This window comes from Oncorhynchus clarkii, chromosome 1, assembly GCF_045791955.1.
Source record: "Oncorhynchus clarkii lewisi isolate Uvic-CL-2024 chromosome 1, UVic_Ocla_1.0, whole genome shotgun sequence".
Lineage (NCBI taxonomy): Eukaryota > Metazoa > Chordata > Actinopteri > Salmoniformes > Salmonidae > Oncorhynchus > Oncorhynchus clarkii.
This window is the reverse complement of record NC_092147.1, coordinates 86913302-86935133: the sequence shown is the minus strand read 5'-3', so window position 1 is coordinate 86935133 and position 21832 is coordinate 86913302. Positions and strand designations below refer to the sequence as shown.

General features: G+C 41.2%; 1 protein-coding gene across 1 annotated transcript in view; it reads right to left on the bottom strand.

Annotated features, from left to right (window-relative positions):
* Nucleotides 1-21832, bottom strand: part of LOC139410665 (adhesion G protein-coupled receptor B3-like) — a 173771-nt gene that overhangs the window by 124204 nt on the left and 27735 nt on the right. Inside the window, exon 5 of the mRNA XM_071156092.1 lies at nt 2710-2856. Within this exon, the coding sequence (XP_071012193.1) occupies nt 2710-2856 (147 nt within the window). The remainder of the gene's footprint in view (nt 1-2709; nt 2857-21832) is intronic.

The following is a 21832-nucleotide window of genomic DNA, read 5'->3' as shown; positions in this document are numbered from 1 at the left end:
CCGCTCCTCCGCACACTCCACTGGCTTCCAGTCGAAGCTCTCATCCACTACATGACCATGGGACTTCCATACGGAACAGAAAGAGGAACTGCCCCTCCCTACCTGCCTACCTCCCTACCTGCTCATCCACTACATGACCATGGGGCTTCCCTACGGAACAGAAAGAGGAACTGCCCCTCCCTACCTGCCTACCTCCCTACCTGCTCATCCACTACATGACCATGGGACTTCCCTACGGAACAGCAAGAGGAACTGCCCCTCCCTACCTCCCTACCTGGCTACCTGCCTACCTGCCTACCTCCCTACCTGCCTACCTCCCTACCTGCCTACCTCCCTACCTGCTCATCCACTACATGACCATGGGGCTTCCCTACGGAACAGCAAGAGGAACTTCCCCCCCCTAACTTCAGGCTATTCTCTAACCCCAACCCAAGGTCTCTTGGCCCTCCTACCCCTATGGGAGTGCAGCTCCCGCTCAGCCCAATCCAAGCTCTTCTCTGTCCTGGCACCCCAATGGTGGAACCATCTTCCCCCTGAAGCTAGGACAGCAAAGCCCCCCCCTCCCCCCCAAGGGCTACATTATTGAGGGGAAATGTACTGACTATGCCTGTGATATGTGGTTGTCCCACCTAGCTATCTTGAGATGTATGCACTAACTGAAATCTAATATGTTCTGGAAAGAACAATATTGGCAGGCCAGTTATATAGCCAATATGCTGTGATAATATGTTTGGCCTACTGCACAAACCTCATTCCTACAAAACTGTTAAGTTAATGTTCCGTTTTTTAAGTCATGTTTTTAAAAGAATCTGAGCGGTAGATCTCCGCTTGCTTTTTGACTGCAAAAATGATCTTGACTCAGAAAAGGTTGGTGACCACTGCTGTAAGGCAGCGAAATGGAGGCTGTCGACACCTGTTGGAGCAGTTCTCTGGATCTCTGCTCCAAATGGAACCCTATTCCCTACATAGGGCCCATAGGGCTCTGGTTAAAAGTACTGCACTATATAGGGATTAGGGTGCTACTTGGGAGGCTACCTGGATAAACTTCTTGGCCACTCAGTAAGAGTGAGATGGTTTTCGGCGTTGAGCTAGAAAATCAACTGCCATTTTGTCTCTCATTGATACAGTCCAGACACGACTGATTAAGCCAGTTAACCAAATTGTCTGTCTACACTCTGGGCTCTGCACTGGCATGGGTTAACAGGATACAAACATCAGAGAAGCTGCTGAGGGGAGGACGGCTCATAATAATGTCAGGAACGGAGCGAATGAAATGGCATCATCAAACACATGGAAACCTTGTGTTTGACACCATTCCACTATTGCTTTAAGCACTTTGAGATTAAGGGAACTACAATATCTTTGGTTCTGCTTGTTTGCTAGGTCTCATTTACACAATTACTATCATAGAGTTAAGGTAGTGTCATTGTAGAAAAGGGTATTTTTCTGAAATGGAAGGGGCATAATCTTAAATAAAATAATAATAAACACAATAATCATTATTGATGAGACAAAATAATACATATTTAAAATCCTTCTTCATTATTTTATAGTCTTAGTTACATTTTCTCTCATCAATAATGATTATTGTGTTTATTATTATTTTATTTAAAATTATGCCCCTTCCATTTCAGAAAAATACCCTTTTCTACAATCACACCACATTCAGGAAGTGTCACCATTTCAATGGTAAGAAAACAATGGTGGAAAGCTAAATAAATATAAAGGCTTTTAAAAAAAAAAACATTTTTTATGTTGTATGTCCCAGTATTCAATTTCCACCCTGTTAGGCTAATTATAGAGAACATTCCCAACATTTTTAAATATGTTAGATAGAGAAGTTCACTATTTTGCTAGCTCAATCTTGCTCCACATTTCCACACTGTTAGTTTCCACCCTGTTAGTTTCCACCCTGTTAGGGTTATGCACCTAACAGGTAGGAAAATGCACCTAAGAAAATAGGTGCCTGAGCTTGACCAATATGTTTTTCTGAAAATCAAACATGTCCTTTTTCTGATAGAATCGTATTTGTATATATATACAGTTATATACTTTTTCCTCCATAAGTTATGATGTCCATAAGGCACAGAGTAGGAATGACCCAGCTAGTGCTGGCATTAGAAATGGAATGCTAGGTTTACAGTTGTACACCACTAGATTCTAGAATGTTGGTCAAACTCCAGGCATTCTATTTTGATCAGTGGGGTCACATGATGGAGCAACTAAGGGGTCATTCTGGAGGAAGTAACTACTTATAATCAGCCATGACTACTGGACATTTGGAAATGAACCAATTTCTCACTACACGAGTTTCACATGCTGCTCAGAATACAGCAAAGAACATGGTTAAACCTGAAGAAGCCTGAAGAAGAGTCTCCTTATCCTGCTCCACCTCCTCTCCTCCTCCTCCTCCTCCTCCTCCTCCTCATCCTCATCCTCTTCATCATCACCACTAGCACCATATTCATCATCATCATCGTCATCATCATCATCATCATTAACACTACCACCATCATCATCATCATCATCATCATCATCATCATCATCATCATCATCATCACCACTACTACCATATTTATCATCATCATCATCATCATCATCACCACCACTAACCACCATATTCATCATCATCATCATCATAATCATCACCACCACTAACCACCATATTCATCATCATCATCACCACCATCACCATCATGGTTGTGTTACCTGCAGACTGTGGTAGAAAGATGCCCTTGGGGATAACCACCTTGTCCTCAGAGTTCCTGGCCCAGTCCACCATGCCTTTACGGCCCTTCATAGGGAAGTTGATGTCAGTCATCACAGACAGTGCCGGGAGCCTCTGGATGCTGGCCACTGAGGGTGACAAAACAAGGGAGGGAATGAGTTCTGTTAGGTTTAGTTCATGTTGCATACAATCTTGCAGTTTACTTATAGACAAGAAAGTTAGACAGATAACAAAACAATTACACCCAGGAAAGGAATACATGAACAATATTATATTTTGCCATTTACAGGGTATGTTGTCCACACATTATCACAAAACACTATTCAATTCAAAGGCTTTATTGGCATGGGAAACATGTTTACATTGCCAAAGCAAGTGAAATAGATCATAAACAAATGTGAAATAAACAATCAGAAATAGAACAGTAAACTTTACACTCACAAAGGCATTAAAGGAATAGAGTGACGTATCCTGTATGAGTGACAGGCAAAGGATGCTTCCTGACTTTTCAAAAATCATCTATATAGGCCGAGATCTTCTCTTGATAAAACCTCAGTGCTTTCTGAGGCTGTTGTTGCTCCACAGAATATGACTTCAGCCTCCAGACACACTCTCAGTTCCCACCATGTACTTGCTAACTTGTAAATAGTGTGAAGTTAGGTTCACACACTGAGTGTCAGAAAGACAGTCCTGTAGCACAGACCTGGGTTCAAATACTATTTAATATAAGTTCAAATACTTTATATGGGTTTGATTGAGCTTCCCTGGTCTAACGAACCAATTTAAATGTCCCCAAACTGCAAACCCCACCCATCTGGCACCCCAGGCAGACTCAAGCAAAGGCTCAAAGTATTTGAAAGATTTCAATGTAGTATTTGAACTCAGGTCTGCTGGAGCATCAGTGCAATGTGAATCTCCATCATCCCATATGCTGATGGAACTCGTTAACAATCAGTGCTTCATTTGAGCCGGATCCTACTTTCCCGGATCCAGTACCGACATGAGAAAGAAAAGACTGTTTTCTATATAAACATGTGAATTAAAGGGATCAGAGTTCAGTCCCGTTGCCTCGTCCCTGATTCTCCTGCCCCCGAAAAGAAACATCATGTGAAAACGCCTATTTTCAGCCAGAACCTGATATTCTAAGAATTAATTTGTGTTGTGCCGGCCCGGGATTACGGTTTGCACAACGTTATAGGCATGTTTGAGAGCAAGGCGTGGCTGGTGCTGTGGTGAGAGAGAGAAGCACACCTGTATCTCACACAGAACTAGAATGAGATTCCCTTTCTATGATCCCTCTCCCTCTCTCTGCTAGACATGAGCCTGCAACTCTCACCTCTCCAGCAATGCACTTCATTTCTTCCTTATAGAATCAAAGCTGTGGCAAGGGTGCTGGAGGAGCTGCAGTACCTCTGATTCATTCAAATACATTTGCCAAGTTATAGAATTACTGCTGTCAGTTCAGAAAGAAATTAAATACTACAGAATACTACACCAGGTGTAGCACTATCATTTAGACACAGACGATTAATAGCTTCTTTAAAAAAATTGCCTAGCTGTGGATTGTGTTCATGTAACCCAATCACAAAGCATATAGAGATTGAGGTTGTAACCTCATATAAATATCTTGGAATTTTAATTGATGACGGCCTCTCTTTCAAATTGCATATTCAACAACTTACAAAAAAAATTGAAGCTGAAATTGGGATTTTATTTTAGGAATAAGGGCTGTTTTTCTTTTGAAGCCAGAAGGAGGCTAGTATCAGCTACATTTATGTCTTTACTAGACTATGGGGATATTTTATATATGAATGCTTCCGCTCAGTGTTTGAGATCAATTGACACCCTTTACCATGGCACTTTGAGATTTATTTTAAACTGCAAAACCACTGCACTTTGTATACCAGGGTTGGCAGGCCTCTAGTCACTCGTAGGCCCAGGCACTGGTATACTTTTATTTCCAAAGCCATTTTGGGTTTACTACCTTTTTATTTGTGCATTTTTACTGTTCAGAAATGTGCTGGGTATTCTCTTCGTTCGCTGGACTTTATCCTGCTAACTGTTCCACATGTCCGAACTGAATTTGGTAAAAGGGCTTTTATGTCCTCTGCACCATCGTCTTGGAACACCTTACAAAATACTTTTAAACTGGAAGAACTTGTCCCGATTGGTGTTTTTAAATCACTGATGAAGGATTTTGAGGCTGATTCCCTGACCTGTCAATGTTTTTAATTTGCTGTTTTATACTCTTGTGAATTCAATGGTTTTTACTAGATCACTTGTAGTTTTTCATGTTGTCTGTCTGTAATTTTTTTTTGTAATGACTTTGTGCTGCCTATCTTGGCCAGGGCGCTCTTGAAAAACAGATTTTAATCTCAATGAGCCCTTCCTGGTTAAATAAAGGTTAAATAAATCAAATAGCCAGGGAACGCACGGAAAATCGGTCAGTAAACAGCATGCAGCCAGAACCAGGCTTTCACAATATTTCAAATACTATTGTGGAAAAACACAGGTCAGAAAGCAAATGGCTCCTGCTTAAAGGAGAAGACTCTAATCGGACTGAGAGTATTGGCCATCGGCGGCCAGTGAGCTGTGCATCATTGGGTGAGTCAGTGAAACTGGAACGCTTTTCTAGACCTGTCATTTCCTCCTCATATTGTACAAGAATTCTCCACACACCTAGGCCTAGGCTATGGATGGATTCAAGATGAGGTCGTTTTGATTGATATCACTTTGTCAGTGTCAAAGTAGCCTGTCATTTCCTCCTCATATTGTACAAGAAGTCTCCACACAACAAGGCCTAGGCTATTGGTGGATTCAAGATGAGGTCGTTTTGATTGATATCACTTTGTCAGTGTCAAAGTAGCCTGTCATTTCCTCCTCATATTGTACAAGAAGTCTCCACACAACAAGGCCTAGGCTATTGATGAATTCAAGATGAGGTCGTTTTGATTGATATCACTTTGTCAGTGTCAAAGTAGCCTGTCATTTCCATAATTTGTGCTGTATAAAAAAAATATTATAAAAGATTATTCTAAAGTAATATAAAATGATGTACAATTGCACGAAACGTCTTTATCAAAGGCCATTCTTCCTGGAGACTGACTTTAATGGTGGAGTCTGACTTGAATGGTGGAGTCTGACTTGAATGGTGGAGTCTGACTTGAATGGTAGACTCTGACTTGAATGGTGGGAATCTGAATTTATTGGTGGGAGTCTGAATTTATTGGTGGGAGTCTGACTTTAATGGTGGAGTCTGACTTTAATAGTGGAGTCTGACTTTAATAGTAGAGTCTGACTTTAATAGTGGAGTCTGACTTTAATGGTGGAGTCTGACTAATAGTGGAGTCTGACTTTATTGGTGGGAGTCTGACTTTAATAGTGGAGTCTGACTTTAATAGTGGAGTCTGACTAATAGTGGAGTCTGACTTTAATAGTGGAGTCTGACTTTAATAGTGGAGTCTGACTAATAGTGGAGTCTGACTTTATTGGTGGAGTCTGACTTTAATAGTGGAGTCTGACTTTAATAGTGGAGTCTGACTTTAATAGTGGAGTCTGACTTTAATAGTGGAGTCTGACTTTATTGGTGGGAGTCTGACTTTAATAGTGGAGTCTGACTTTAATAGTAGAGTCTGACTTTAATAGTGAAGTCTGACTTTAATAGTAGAGTCTGACTTTAATAGTGGAGTCTGACTTTAATAGTGGAGTCTGACTTAGTGGAGTCTGACTTTAATAGTGGAGTCTGACTTTAATAGTAGAGTCTGACTTTAATAGTAGAGTCTGACATTAATAGTGAAGTCTGACTTTAATAGTAGAGTCTGACTTTAATAGTGGAGTCTGACTTTAATAGTGGCGTCTGACTAATAGTGGAGTCTGACTTTATTGGTGGAGTCTGACTTTAATAGTGTAGTCTGACTTTAATAGTGTAGTCTGACTTTAATAGTGGAGTCTGACTTTAATAGTGGAGTCTGACTTTAATGGTGGGAGTCTGACTTTAATAGTGGAGTCTGACTTTAATAGTGGAGTCTGACTAATAGTGGAGTCTGACTTTATTGGTGGGAGTCTGACTTTAATAGTGGAGTCTGACTTTAATAGTAGAGTCTGACTTTAATAGTAGAGTCTGACTTTAATAATAGTAGAGTCTGACTTTAATAATAGTAGAGTCTGACTTTAATAGTAGAGTCTGACTTTAATAGTGGAGTCTGACTTTAACAGTAGAGTCTGACTTTAATAGTAGAGTCTGACTTTAATAATAGTAGAGTCTGATTTTAATAGTAGAGTCTGACTTTAATAGTAGAGTCTGACTTTAATAGTAGAGTCTGACTTTAATAGTGGAGTCTGACTTTAATAGTAGAGTCTGACTTTAATAGTGGAGTCTGACTTTAATAGTGGAGTCTGACTTTAATGGTGGAGTCTGACTAATAGTGGAGTCTGACTTTATTGGTGGGAGTCTGACTTTAATAGTGGAGTCTGACTTTATTGGTGGGAGTCTGACTAATAGTGGAGTCTGACTTTAATAGTGGAGTCTGACTTTAATAGTGGAGTCTGACTAATAGTGGAGTCTGACTTTATTGGTGGGAATCTGAATTTATTGGTGGGAGTCTGAATTTATTGGTGGGAGTCTGACTTTAATGGTGGAGTCTGACTTTAATAGTGGAGTCTGACTTTAATAGTAGAGTCTGACTTTAATAGTGGAGTCTGACTTTAATGGTGGAGTCTGACTAATAGTGGAGTCTGACTTTATTGGTGGGAGTCTGACTTTAATAGTGGAGTCTGACTTTAATAGTGGAGTCTGACTAATAGTGGAGTCTGACTTTAATAGTGGAGTCTGACTTTAATAGTGGAGTCTGACTTTAATAGTAGAGTCTGACTTTATTGGTGGAGTCTGACTTTAATAGTAGAGTCTGACTTTAATAGTGGAGTCTGACTTTAATAGTAGAGTCTGACTTTAATAGTAGAGTCTGACTTTAATAATAGTAGAGTCTGACTTTAATAATAGTAGAGTCTGACTTTAATAGTAGAGTCTGACTTTAATAGTGGAGTCTGACTTTAACAGTAGAGTCTGACTTTAATAGTAGAGTCTGACTTTAATAGTGGAGTCTGACTTAGTGGAGTCTGACTTTAATAGTGGAGTCTGACTTTAATAGTAGAGTCTGACTTTAATAGTAGAGTCTGACATTAATAGTGAAGTCTGACTTTAATAGTAGAGTCTGACTTTAATAGTGGAGTCTGACTTTAATAGTGGCGTCTGACTAATAGTGGAGTCTGACTTTATTGGTGGAGTCTGACTTTAATAGTGTAGTCTGACTTTAATAGTGTAGTCTGACTTTAATAGTGGAGTCTGACTTTAATAGTGGAGTCTGACTTTAATGGTGGGAGTCTGACTTTAATAGTGGAGTCTGACTTTAATAGTGGAGTCTGACTAATAGTGGAGTCTGACTTTATTGGTGGGAGTCTGACTATAATAGTGGAGTCTGACTTTAATAGTAGAGTCTGACTTTAATAGTAGAGTCTGACTTTAATAATAGTAGAGTCTGACTTTAATAATAGTAGAGTCTGACTTTAATAGTAGAGTCTGACTTTAATAGTGGAGTCTGACTTTAACAGTAGAGTCTGACTTTAATAGTAGAGTCTGACTTTAATAATAGTAGAGTCTGATTTTAATAGTAGAGTCTGACTTTAATAGTAGAGTCTGAATTTAATAGTAGAGTCTGACTTTAATAGTGGAGTCTGACTTTAATAGTGGAGTCTGACTTTATTAGTAGAGTCTGACGTTAATGGTGGAGTCTGACTTTAATAGTAGAGTCTGACTTTATTGGTGGAGTCTGACTTTAATAGTGGAGTCTGACTTTATTAGTAGAGTCTGACTTTATTGGTGGAGTCTGACTTTAACAGTAGAGTCTGACTTTAATAGTATAGTCTGACTTTAATAGTGGAGTCTGACTTTAATAGTAGAGTCTGACTTTAATAGTGGAGTCTGACTTTAATAGTAGAGTCTGACTTTATTGGTGGAGTCTGACTTTAATAGTAGAGTCTGACTTTAATAGTGGAGTCTGACTTTAATAGTAGAGTCTGACTTTAATAGTAGAGTCTGACTTTAATAATAGTAGAGTCTGACTTTAATAATAGTAGAGTCTGACTTTAATAGTAGAGTCTGACTTTAATAGTGGAGTCTGACTTTAACAGTAGAGTCTGACTTTAATAGTAGAGTCTGACTTTAATAATAGTAGAGTCTGATTTTAATAGTAGAGTCTGACTTTAATAGTAGAGTCTGACTTTAATAGTAGAGTCTGACTTTAATAGTGGAGTCTGACTTTAATAGTGGAGTCTGACTTTATTAGTGGAGTCTGACTTTATTAGTAGAGTCTGACGTTAATGGTGGAGTCTGACTTTAATAGTAGAGTCTGACTTTATTGGTGGAGTCTGACTTTAATAGTGGAGTCTGACTTTATTAGTAGAGTCTGACTTTATTGGTGGAGTCTGACTTTAACAGTAGAGTCTGACTTTAATAGTATAGTCTGACTTTAATAGTGGAGTCTGACTTTAATAGTAGAGTCTGACTTTAATAGTGGAGTCTGACTTTAATAGTAGAGTCTGACTTTATTGGTGGAGTCTGACTTTAATAGTAGAGTCTGACTTTAATAGTGGAGTCTGACTTTAACAGTGGAGTCTGACTTTAATAGTGGAGTCTGACTTTAATAGTAGAGTCTGACTTTATTGGTGGAGACCGTGTATATAAACTTCCCTGCAATGACAGCTTCTCTGCCACTCCGTTTACAATCCACTTTCAGGCTCCAGCAATTAGATAAGACATTGTCTCTGTCTCAAATGGCACTGATAGTGCTTTGGCTAAAATAAGTGCAAGAAATAGGGAACAGGGGGCCATTTGGGACGCAACACACTTTGTGTATAAAATAATGTGTAACAGGATTACCAGTGTTTTGTTAAGATTGAGAGTTATCCTCTCTGTCTAAAGCCACATTTATCCCATACATTGTTTGTTTGTCTCAAAAGCATTTCAAACCATGAAGGAAGGCACCCAAACTATGTTCATTTTCATAATAAAGAATGAATACATTTCTAATCAAAATAAGATTTTTGTAATCTACTTCCATTGTCCAATCTACTTCATATCAAATGCTTTCACACATGACTGTAGACTGTACAACACGCAGACATGACTGTAGACTGTACAACACTCAGACATGACTGTAGACTGTACAACACTCAGACATGACTGTAGACTGTACAACACTCAGACATGACTGTAGACTGTACAACACTCAGACATGACTGTAGACTGTACAACACTCACACATGACTGTAGACTGTACAACACTCAGACATGTAGACTGTACAACATTCACACATGACTGTAGACTGTACAACACTCAGACATGACTGTAGACTGTACAACACTCACACATGACTGTAGACTGTACAACACTCACACATGACTGTAGACTGTACAACACTCAGACATGACTGTAGACTGTACAACACTCACACATGACTGTAGACTGTACAACACTCAGACATGACTGTAGACTGTACAACACTCAGACATGACTGTAGACTGTACAACACTCAGACATGACTGTAGACTGTACAACACTCACACATGACTGTAGACTGTACAACACTCACACATGACTGTAGACTGTACAACACTCAGACATGACTGTAGACTGTACAACACTCAGACATGACTGTAGACTGTACAACACTCACACATGACTGTAGACTGTACAACACTCAGACATGACTGTAGACTGTACAACACTCAGACATGACTGTAGACTGTACAACACTCAGACATGACCGTAGACTGTACAACACTCAGACATGACTGTAGACTGTACAACACTCAGACATGAATGTAAACTGTGCAACACTGACACACCAAAATCAAAGATCTGATTTAAAATTGACCAAAGCTGGAGAGGTCTATATCAACACCTACTTTATCATTACACTGCATCTCTGCTGTCCTACAGAGCTAACGGTCCTAACCCTACACCAAGGGGTTGATGACATGGTCCTAGCCCCAGTCCTAACCCTATACCAAGGGGTTGATGACATGGTCCTAGCCCCAGTCCTAACCCTACACCAAGGGGTTGATGACATGGTCCTAGCCCCAGTCCTAACCCTACACCAAGGGGTTGATGACATGGTCCTAGCCCCAGTCCTAACCCTACACCAGGGGGTTGATGACATGGTCCTAGCCCCAGTCCTAACCCTACACCAAGAGGTTGATGACATGGTCCTAGCCCCAGTCCTAACCCTACACCAGGGGGTTGATGACATGGTCCTAGCCCCAGTCCTAACCCTACACCAACGGGTTGATGAGAATGGTCCAAGCCCCAGTCCTAACCCTACACCAAGGGGTTGATGACATGGTCCTAGCCCCAGTCCTAACCCTACACCAAGGGTTTGATGACATGGTCCTAGCCCCAGTCCTAACCCTATACCAAGGGGTTGATGACATGGTCCTAGCCCCAGTCCTAACCCTACACCAAGGGGTTGATGACATGGTCCAAGCCCCAGTCCTAACCCTACACCAGGGGGTTGATGACAGTCTGGATGGAATTACAGTCTGATGGTATTATATTCTGGTGGTACTACAGTCTGATGGTACTTCAGTCTGATGGTATTACAGTCTGATGGTACTACAGTCTGATGGTACTACAGTCTGGTGGTACTACAGTCTGGTGGTACTACAGTCTGGTGGTACTACAGTCTGGTGTTACTGCAGTCTGATGGTATTACAGTCTGATGGTATTACAGTCTGACTGTAGTACAGTCTGATGGTATTACAGTCTGTACTACAGTCTGGTGGTATTACAGTCTGATGGTATTACAGTCTGGTGGTACTACAGAATGGTGGTACTACAGTCTGGTGGTATTACAGTCTGGTTGTATTATAGTCCGATGGTACTGCAGTCTGATGCTATTACAATCTGCTGGTACTGCAGTCTGATGGTTTTACAGTCGGGTGGTACTACCTTCTGGTGATACTAAATTCAATTTTTTTTATTTTTTTATATAGCCCTTCGTACATCAGCTGATATCTCAAAGTGCTGTACAGAAACCCAGCCTAAAACCCCAAACAGCAAGCAATGCAGGTGTAGAAGCACAGTCTGATGGTACTACAGTCTGATGGTATTACAGTCTGATGGTACTACAGTCTGGTGGTACTACAGCATGGTGGTACTACAGTCTGATGATACTACAGTCTGATGGTACTATAGTCTGGTGGTATTACAGTCTGGTGGTACTACAGTCTGACGGTACTACAGTCTGATGGTACTATAGTCTGGTGGTATTACAGTCTGGTGGTATTACAGTCTGTTGGTACTACAGCATGGTGGTACTACAGTCTGAGGGTACTACAGTCTGGTGGTACTACAGTCTGGTGGTACTACAGTCTGATGTTACTACATTCTTATGGTACTACAGTCGGGTGGTACTACAGTCTGATGGTATTACATTCTTATGGTACTACAGCAATGTGGTACTACAGTCTGATGGAAGTATAGTCTGGTGGTACTACATTCTTATGGTACTACAGTCTGATTGTACTGCAGCATGGTGGTACTACAATCTGATGGTACTACAGTCTGGTGGTACTACAGTCTGATGGTATTACAGTCTGGTGGTACTGCAGTCTGATTGTACAGCAGCATGGTGGTATTACAGTCTGATGGTACTACAGTCTGATGGTACTACAGTCTGATGGTATTACAGTCTGGTGGGACTACAGTCTGATGGTATTACATTCTTATGGTACTACAATCTGATGGTACTACAGTCTGGTGGTACTACAATCTGATGGTACTACAGTCTGGTGGTACTACAGTCTGATGGTATTACAGTCTGGTGGTACTGCAGTCTGATTGTACTGCAGCGTGGTGGTATTACAGTCTGATGGTACTACAGTCTGATGGTACTACAGCATGGTGGTTCTACAGTCTGATGCTACTACAGTCTGATGGTACTACAGTCAGATGGTACTACAGCATGGTGGTTCTACAGTCTGATGCTACTACAGTCAGATGGTACTGCTTGAGGAAACTCCTTGACTTCCCTGCCAAAGCAAATTACATCTGAATCTGTGATCATCAGTGACCGAACTGAAATTTGTGATGTTTATTAAGAAGCATTTTATTTCTGCTAGTTTTCTTTTGAAGGAAAAAATGTCCAACATGGTCCTGACCGGTCTATTGTTTCAGTCCCCCGGCCTTCAGCTGATGTGGAAAACAGTAAGCCAGTTTTTAATTTTCAAAAAGTCACAGAAGATGAGGTCTTATCTACACTATCTGCTATAGGTTCTAAAAAATCATTTGACGCTGACAAACTGGATCCATATTTACTCAAGTGTGCGGCACCTATTATTGCTGGTGTAGTGATGCACATTTTGAATCAAACATTTGTTGTAGGAAAGATTCCTAAATCTTGGAAAACAGCTTTTGTTATACCACTCCTCAAGGGAGGTGATGGTAGTGAGTTGGATAATTACCAGCCCATCTCTAAGCTCTCCTGTTTGGCTAAACGTCTAGAGTCACTGGTGAATAGGCAACTACAATCTTTTTAAACTGTTAACAATACTCTTTCTAGTAACCAATCTGGCTTCAGACCTAAACACAGTACTATTACGGCCACTGTACGTGTTGTAAATGATATTACTAATACCCTAGATAATAGAAAGTACTGTGCCGCCTGGTTCATAGATTTATCTGTCATGTACTCTATCGCTTCAACGGCTGACCAAGCATTATCACTATTGGAGACAGATTTTAAGATATTACAAAGGTATTTTATACAGCTGAAACTTGTTGCAAAGAAAACACATTTTATGATTTTTAAAAGGTTCAAAAAGTTGGTTGAAAATACACTTGCACTTACGAGCATCGATGGTTTTCGAATTAATCAGGTCTCTGCATTTAAATACTTAGGGATATGGTTGGATGATGAACTGTCTTTTAAAATGACGAACTTTGTTAACGGCTAAACATCAAGCCGGGCTTCCTCTATAGAAACAGGACATGTTTGTCCTCCACAAATAGAAGACAAATTGTGCAAAGCTACTTTTATGTCTGTTGTAGATTATGGGGATATTATTTACATGCTACGGCATCCATGCTTAAATCGCTGGATGCTACTTATCATTGTTCACTTAGGTTTATTACGGGTGCTAGCTACAGAACTCACCATTGAGTTTTATATCAAAATGTGGGTTGGACTTCGCTGTCCGTGAGACGAGAACAACATGCTCTCGTGTTTGTCTATAAAGCACTTCTGAATAAACTACCTTCTTGTTTATCATCACTCATCAATATTAGAATTAGAATTCCTAAAACCAGATCTCAAACATGGATTACACTTGAGGCCCATGCGGTTTCCACAGAGTTGGGTATGGCTGCCTTTTCCTGTTACGCTCCTTGCCTATGGAATAGTCTGCAGACTAAACTTCAACTTGGGACTCTTGTCGCCCATTTTAAACATTTATTGGAGGATTTTTATTTTTGAATTGCTTGTAACTGTTTCGGGTAATGCAAGTTCTTGTGCTGTTAGTAGAATAACCTGTTAGTAGAATAACCTGTTAGGGGAATAACCTGTTAGTAGAATAACCTGTTAGTAGAATAACCTGTTAGTAGAATAACCTGTTAGTAGAATAACCTGTTAGTAGAATAACCTGTTAGTAGAATAACTTGTTAGTAGAATAACCTGTTAGTAGAATAACTTGTTAGTAGAATAACCTGTGTGTAAACATAATAATCTGCTGCTGTATTTTCTTGTGTTATCTGTGATGGTTTTGTTTGTCTTGTGTAGTTTCTTAATCATTGTACCTAACCTGTCTGTGTAAACATGTATACGCAGGACCCAGCTGTTAAAGAGACCTTGGTCTCAGTCTGTTTTCCTTGTTGAAATAAAGGTGTAATACATCATGGTGGTTCTACAGTCTGATGGTACTACATCATGGTGGTTCTACAGTCTGATGGTACTACATCATGGTGGTTCTACAGTCTGATGGTACTACATCATGGTGGTTCTACAGTCTGATGGTACTCCATCATGGTGGTTCTACAGTCTGATGGTACTACATCATGGTGGTTCTACAGTCTGATGGTACTACAGCATGGTGGTTCTACAGTCTGATGGTACTACATTATGGTGGTTCTACAGTCTGATGGTACTCCATCATGGTGGTTCTACAGTCTGATGGTACTACATCATGGTGGTTCTACAGTCTGATGGTACTACATCATGGTGGTTCTACAGTCTGATGGTACTACATCATGGTGGTTCTACAGTCTGATGGTACTACATCATGGTGGTTCTACAGTCTGATGGTACTACATCATGGTGGTTCTACAGTCTGATGGTACTACATCATGGTGGTTCTACAGTCTGATGGTACTACATCATGGTGGTTCTACAGTCTGATGGTACTACATCATGGTGGTTCTACAGTCTTATGGTACTACAGCATGGTGGTTCTACAGTCTGATGGTACTACATCATGGTGGTCCTTCAGTTTGGGGAAGATGGGGCTAAGCCTGCAGAGCACCATTGTTCCTTGTCTCTCTAATGTAATTGGAAGTTTGGCAAAACTCCACGGACTGTAGGAGTGTGTTAGTGTGTGACAGTGTGGAAGGAAGGAGAGCGAGAGAGAGAGAGAGAGAGAGAGAGAAAGAAAGAGAGAGAGAGAGAATGTGTGAGTATGTGTCTGGGTGTCAGCAGTATCATCAGAGCGACAGCAGGCATGGAATCACAGAGCACCATGGGACATGCCAGTCACAGAGAGTGGAGGTTCAGAGCACCAGATGCTGAGTGAAGCCACAATGGGGTGACAGTATTAGTCACAGGTCGCATTGAGAGACACACACACACACCGTGGTGGCGTGGCAGCTTTAGACTTGGTCCCATTGTGAGTCACAGCATGGGAGCAGAAGAAAAGGCCCTTTCAGGAAGCTACCCGGTAATAGCCTAGATAGACAGGGCTCTACACACCATGGATGGGCCAGGCAGGAAGAAATAAAGCAATGATTTTGGTCTCCAGAATGCTTCTGAGAAAAGACTAACAAATAAACTGAATTGAATATTGTCTTTGAGAAAAACTCTCCTGTCTACCAAATGGATCCACACAAACCACTGTGCACCATCATACAGATGTAGGATCTTAATTTGTCCAGTATTGTCACAACAAAATAATCCCGCAGCAACAGGATTTGAATGTTTAGTCCATAATGTCACAGGTGTTAAGCAATTCGCTGGCCAAAAGTAAGATACATAAAAAGTGTGATACTGTTAATATAACTGTCAGGCCCTAATCTGTTTCACCTGTCTTTGTGATGGTCTCCACCCCCCCATCCCCCCCAGGTGTTGCCCATCTTCCCCATTATCCCCTGTGTATTTATACCTGTGTTCTCTGTTTGTCTGTTGCCAGTTTGTCTTGTTTGTCAAGTCAACAAGCGTTTTGTCTCAGCGCCTGCTTTTCCCCAGTTTTTATTTTTCTCGCCCTCCTGCTTTTGACCCTTGCCTGCCCTGACTCTGAGCCCGCCTGCCTGACCACTCTGCCTGCCCCTGATCCTGAGCCTTCCTACCGATCTGTACCTTTGCCCCTACTCTGAATTACAGACCTCTGACCTGACCTTGAGCCTGCCTTCCGTCCTGTACCTTTGCCCCACTACTCTGGATTATCGACCCCTGCCTGCCTTGACCTGTCGTTTGTCTGCCCCTGTGGCTGTAATAAACATTGTTACTTCAACACAGTCTGCATTTGGATCTTACCTGAAACGTGATAATAAATGTGTGTCAGTGTGGGTAGACAGTAAATGTATGTAAATCACAAAGCATTTCCTGCGATCGGGGCGGCAGGGTAGCCTAGTGGTTAGAGTGTTGGACTAGTAACTGGAAGGTTGGAAGTTCAAACCCCCAAGCTGACATGGTACAAATCTGTCGTTCTGCCCCTGAACAGGCAGCTAACCCACTGTTCCTAGGCCATCATTGAAAATAAGAATTTGTTCTTAACCTAGTTAAATAAAGGTAATAAATGAAGATCCTACATCTGTAGGTGATCACCATAGATAGGTTACATTGAAGACAAGAGTCAGTGAATCCACATCATCATTCTTGACAATAGTTGTTCTGCATCAAAGTATTGTGCTTCTGGTAAGATGTGCTTGTTTTACACATCTCAAGTTACAGATGCAGCACATGTTCAGTTGGATTGTGAGGGAAAGGAAATCTTCCCAGTGAAGTTGAGAGCTTTTTGCAATCAAGGTTATTTGACTAAAAGAGGGAGAGGGCAGAGGATGGGTGTGTGGTGACAGCAGAGTATTTATCCCTGTGTCAGGAGGCTGCTATAAATTACATCTGAAATGATGCATCTATACCTTATCCAGCCAGATTCATGCTTGCTTGGCTCACCACTTGGCTAACACCGGCAGTGTATCAGCAACACTATGGCTACGTCCCAAAAGGCACCCTATTCCTTATGTGGTGCACAGCTATTGACCAGGGCCCCATAGGGCTCTGGCCAAAAGAAGTGCACTGTATAGGGTGCCGTTTGGGAGGCAAAATACTTTTCATTTCTTTAATCAAAGTGAACTAGCCAACAACAAGCTGCTGTGTTGTGATTCGCTCCAATAAATATAATGTTGGTGCCAAGACAGAGCGATGTCCAAATCAATATTTCTTGTTGGTTTTATTTGGTTGTTGTTTCACCAGGACTCAGGAGGAAGAATATTTTGTGACTCGACTGAAACAGTTGATGAGATTATTTGGCTTGTGGGTGTGGCTGTAGTGCTTTTCAATTTGACCAATCGTATATTTACTAATATCTTCACAATGTGGCAGAGGGAGACTATTCTCTTTTATAACAGCATTCATGAATAAGCCTTAATAGATGCTTATACATGTTATCATAAATGTTAAAAATGTTTATAAATTGAAAATGGAGTTAGTAATATATTCATGCCAAATTAGACTGTGTAAAATAACTGACATGAACAGCACAAAATACCCTTCTTTAAATCCTGAATGGGTTCCAGTGAAGAGGTGAATGCCTCCCATTAGCATAGCCTGCATCCCAATCAGAGAAGAGGCAAATGCCTGCCATTAGCATAGCCTGCATCCCAATCAGAGAAGAGGCGAATGCCTGCTATTAGCATAGCCTGCATCCCAGTCAGAGAAGAGGCTAATGCCTTCTATTAGCATAGCCTGCATCCTTAATCAGAAAAGAGGCTAATGCCTTCTATTAGCATAGCCTGCATCCTTAATCAGAGAAGAGGCTAATGCCTACCATTAGCATAGCCTGCATCCATCTAATGCCTACCATTAGCATAGCCTGCATCCCAATCAGAAAAGAGGCTGATGCCTGCCATTAGTGTAGCCTGCATCCCAATCAGAGAAGAGACTAATGCCTCCCTTTAGCATTGCCTGCATCCCAATCAGAAAGAGGCTGATGCCTGCCATTAGTATAGCCTGCATCCCAAATGGCCCCCGATTCATTATATAGTGCACTTCTTATGACCAGAGCTCTATAAATTGAAAGTGTACTATTTAGTATGCAGCCAGAGGCATTTCAACCCTCTTTGGACATGTCCATTAACTTAATTCACCTAGTGGAGAGGAGATTATAATGTGTTATAATGGTCTCTTAATGAATGCTACGTTGCATTGCTTGTGGGGAATATGTTCTGTATCTCCCGAATACATAATTAGACCAGTATCTAAACTGACTATTTGTCTTTTTTTCACCAAACTTTTAACTTAAAACCAAGGACATGGAAAAAGGTTTTGTTGATTGCACATTGAATTCAAGTTTAGTTGACAACTCAACCAAATGTAAATCAAAACTAGATGTTGAAATAACGTCTGTTACCAGTGGGTGTGTCTACAGTGTAATAATGGGGTTATATGTTAGTCACATTGTAAATGACGCCTGTTCCCAGTGGGTGTGTCTACAGTGTAATAATGGGGTTGTATGTTAGTCACATTGTAAATGACGCCTGTTCCCAGTGGGTGTGTCTACAGTGTAATAATGGGGTTGTATGTTAGTCACATTGTAAATAACGTCTGTTACCAGTGGGTGTGTCTACAGTGTAATAATGGGGTTGTATGTTAGTCACATTGTAAATGACGTCTGTTCCCAGTGGGTGTGTCTACAGTGTAATAATGGGGCTATATGTTAGTCACATTGTAAAGTCCGGTAAAGAATAATTCACACCTGGGTTTAAATCCTATTTGAAATCTTTCAAATAAAAACAGCGTTAGCTAAGCTGGTCTGGACTGCCAAATGGGCGGGGTTTGTACTTGTGTGACTATTGTACTGGCTCCATTGCAACAGATGAGTTCAATCAAGCCCAGCAAAAGTGTTTGAAATGGTTTCAGATAGTATTTGTACACAGCTCTGGATAAATGTCTCCTCAAGAGGTGCCTAAACCGCCGCAATACAGAAGTGTATTAATTTGCATGAATAAATAATGATCATAGTTCTATTCTTCCTTCCAGACAGGAAGGTAGTGTAGGTTTGTGGTTGACTGGGAAATGAAATACCACTGAGACTGCTGCTACATTATTCAACAAGATGTAAGCAATCTGTGTAGTGTCTCTCTCTCTCTCTCTCTCTCTCTCTCTCTCTCTCTCTCTCTCTCTCTCTCTCTCTCTCTCTCTCTCTCTCTCTCTGTGTGTCTGTGTGTGTATGTGTTAGTCACATTGTAAATGACGTCTGTTCCCAGTGGGTGTGTCAGCGGTCAGGACCGAGGACAGCGGTCAGGACCGAGGACAGCGGTCAGGACCGAGGACAGTGGTCAGGACCAAGGACAGTGGTCAGGACCAAGGACCGCGGTCAGGATCAAGGACAGTGGTCAGGACCAAAGACAGTGGTCAGGACCGAGGACAGCGGTCAGGACCCGAGGACAGCGGTCAGGACCAAGGACAGTGGTCAGGAGGAGTTAGTTAGTTTCCTCTTTTCTGTGTACTTTGTGGTCCTGGTAAAATGTATGGCAGAAGATGTAAATCAAAACGACTGTTGGTTTTCTTCCACTTGGAAGCAGGGTGAAGGAGATGACTGTAATATCTCTGACATCTCCTACGTTAACAACAGTCAGAGATGGCTATACATCCGTTCATTCTGTCTATCTGCGTCAGTATCCATTAGCAACTTATTTTAACCAGAAGACACTGAAAGTGAAATCCATCGGTCTATTCACGTAACAGACAGTTTGTTCTTTCAGCTTTTACAACATTGTGTGAAGAGAAAGTATTTATGTCAGGGATAGACTCTGTGATACAAATGTCTTTCTGTTTCTGTCAGGGAAAGACGTATTTAAGATAAAAGTAGCATAAAAGTGGGTGAGATTTTAAAGGAATGCTTGGTTTGCTCCAGTGTGTATAAATGCTTCTTCCACATAAGGTCTGTGTCCCAAATGGCAGCCTATTTTCTATACAAGTTACTACATTTGACCAGAGCCCAATGGGATACCCTATGGGCCCTGGTAAAAAAGTAGTGCACTACACAAGGAATAGGGTGCCACTCAGGACACGTACAAGGTCATCTGAGACGCACTTAGGAGGAACCATAATTAAGAGACCATTTTCTCTCATCACAAAGAGTCTCTGGTGAGGTTATGATTCATCCTTACTTTCTAGGGCCCACTTTTTCTTCACGTTTCAAGATTATGTGTCCCAAATGGCACCCTATTCTCTAAATAGTGCACTACTTTTGAACAGGGCTCATAGGGCTCTAGTCAAAAGTAATGCAGTATGTAAGGAATAGGGTAGGGAATAGGTTGCCATTTGGGACACAGTCCTTCTAACCTGAGTATCATTAGGATCTACAGGTATGTGTAATTATACGTGACCTTGGCTTTGGTTGACAGAAGTGCTGTGTGTTTACGATGACTCGATTTAAAACATGAGAACCCATCAAGGTTTTATCGAGTGTGGTATGTCGAGAGGTATCTGAGGAACTCCAATGGAGATGTTTTGTATTGTGCATTTGTGTATATCCTGGGATGCCATTACAACCAATAGCATCCAAATATGCTGAGAATCTCCATTCCAACTTCCCTCTGAGATCTGACAGTGCTATGTGTAGCCGAACAATCCACACTGTTTCTATTGGAATACAGGACCTAGATCTGTGTTAGGAGGGTTCTATCCACACGGTTTCTATTGGAATACTGGACCTAGATCTGTGTTAGGAGGGTTCTATCCACACGGTTTCTATTGGAATACTGGACCTAGATCTGTGTTAGGAGGGTTCTATCCACACGGTTTCTATTGGAATACTGGACCTAGATCTGTGTTAGGAGGGTTCTATCCACACGGTTTCTATTGGAATACTGGACCTAGATCTGTGTTAGGAGGGTTCTATCCACAAGGTTTCTATTGGAATACTGGACCTAGATCTGTGTTAGGAGGGTTCTATTGGAATACTGGACCTAGATCTGTGTTAGGAGGGTTCTATCCACACGGTTTCTATTGGAATACTGGACCTAGATCTGTGTTAGGAGGGTTCTATCCACACGGTTTCTATTGGAATACTGGACCTAGATCTGTGTTAGGAGGGTTCTATCCACACGGTTTCTATTGGAATACTGGACCTAGATCTGTGTTAGGAGGGTTCTATCCACACGGTTTCTATTGGAATACTGAACCTAGATCTGTGTTAGGAGGGTTCTATCAACACGGTTTCCATTGGAATTCTGAACCTAGATCTGTGTTAGGAGGGTTCTATCCACACAGTTTCTATTGGAAAACTGAACCTAGATCTGTGTTAGGAGGGTTCTATTGGAATACTGGACCTAGATCTGTGTTAGGAGGGTTCTATCAGCACGGTTTCTATTGGAATTCTGAACCTAGATCTGTATTAGGAGGGTTCTATCAACACGGTTTCTATTGGAATACTGGACCTAGATCTGTGTTAGGAGGGTTCTATCCACATGGTTTCTATTGGAATACTGGAACTAGATCTGTGTTAGGAGGGTTCTATTGGAATACTGGACCTCAATCTGTGTTAGGAGGGTTCTATCCACAAGGTTTCTATTGGAATACAGGACCTAGATCTGTGTTAGGAGGGTTCTATCCACACGG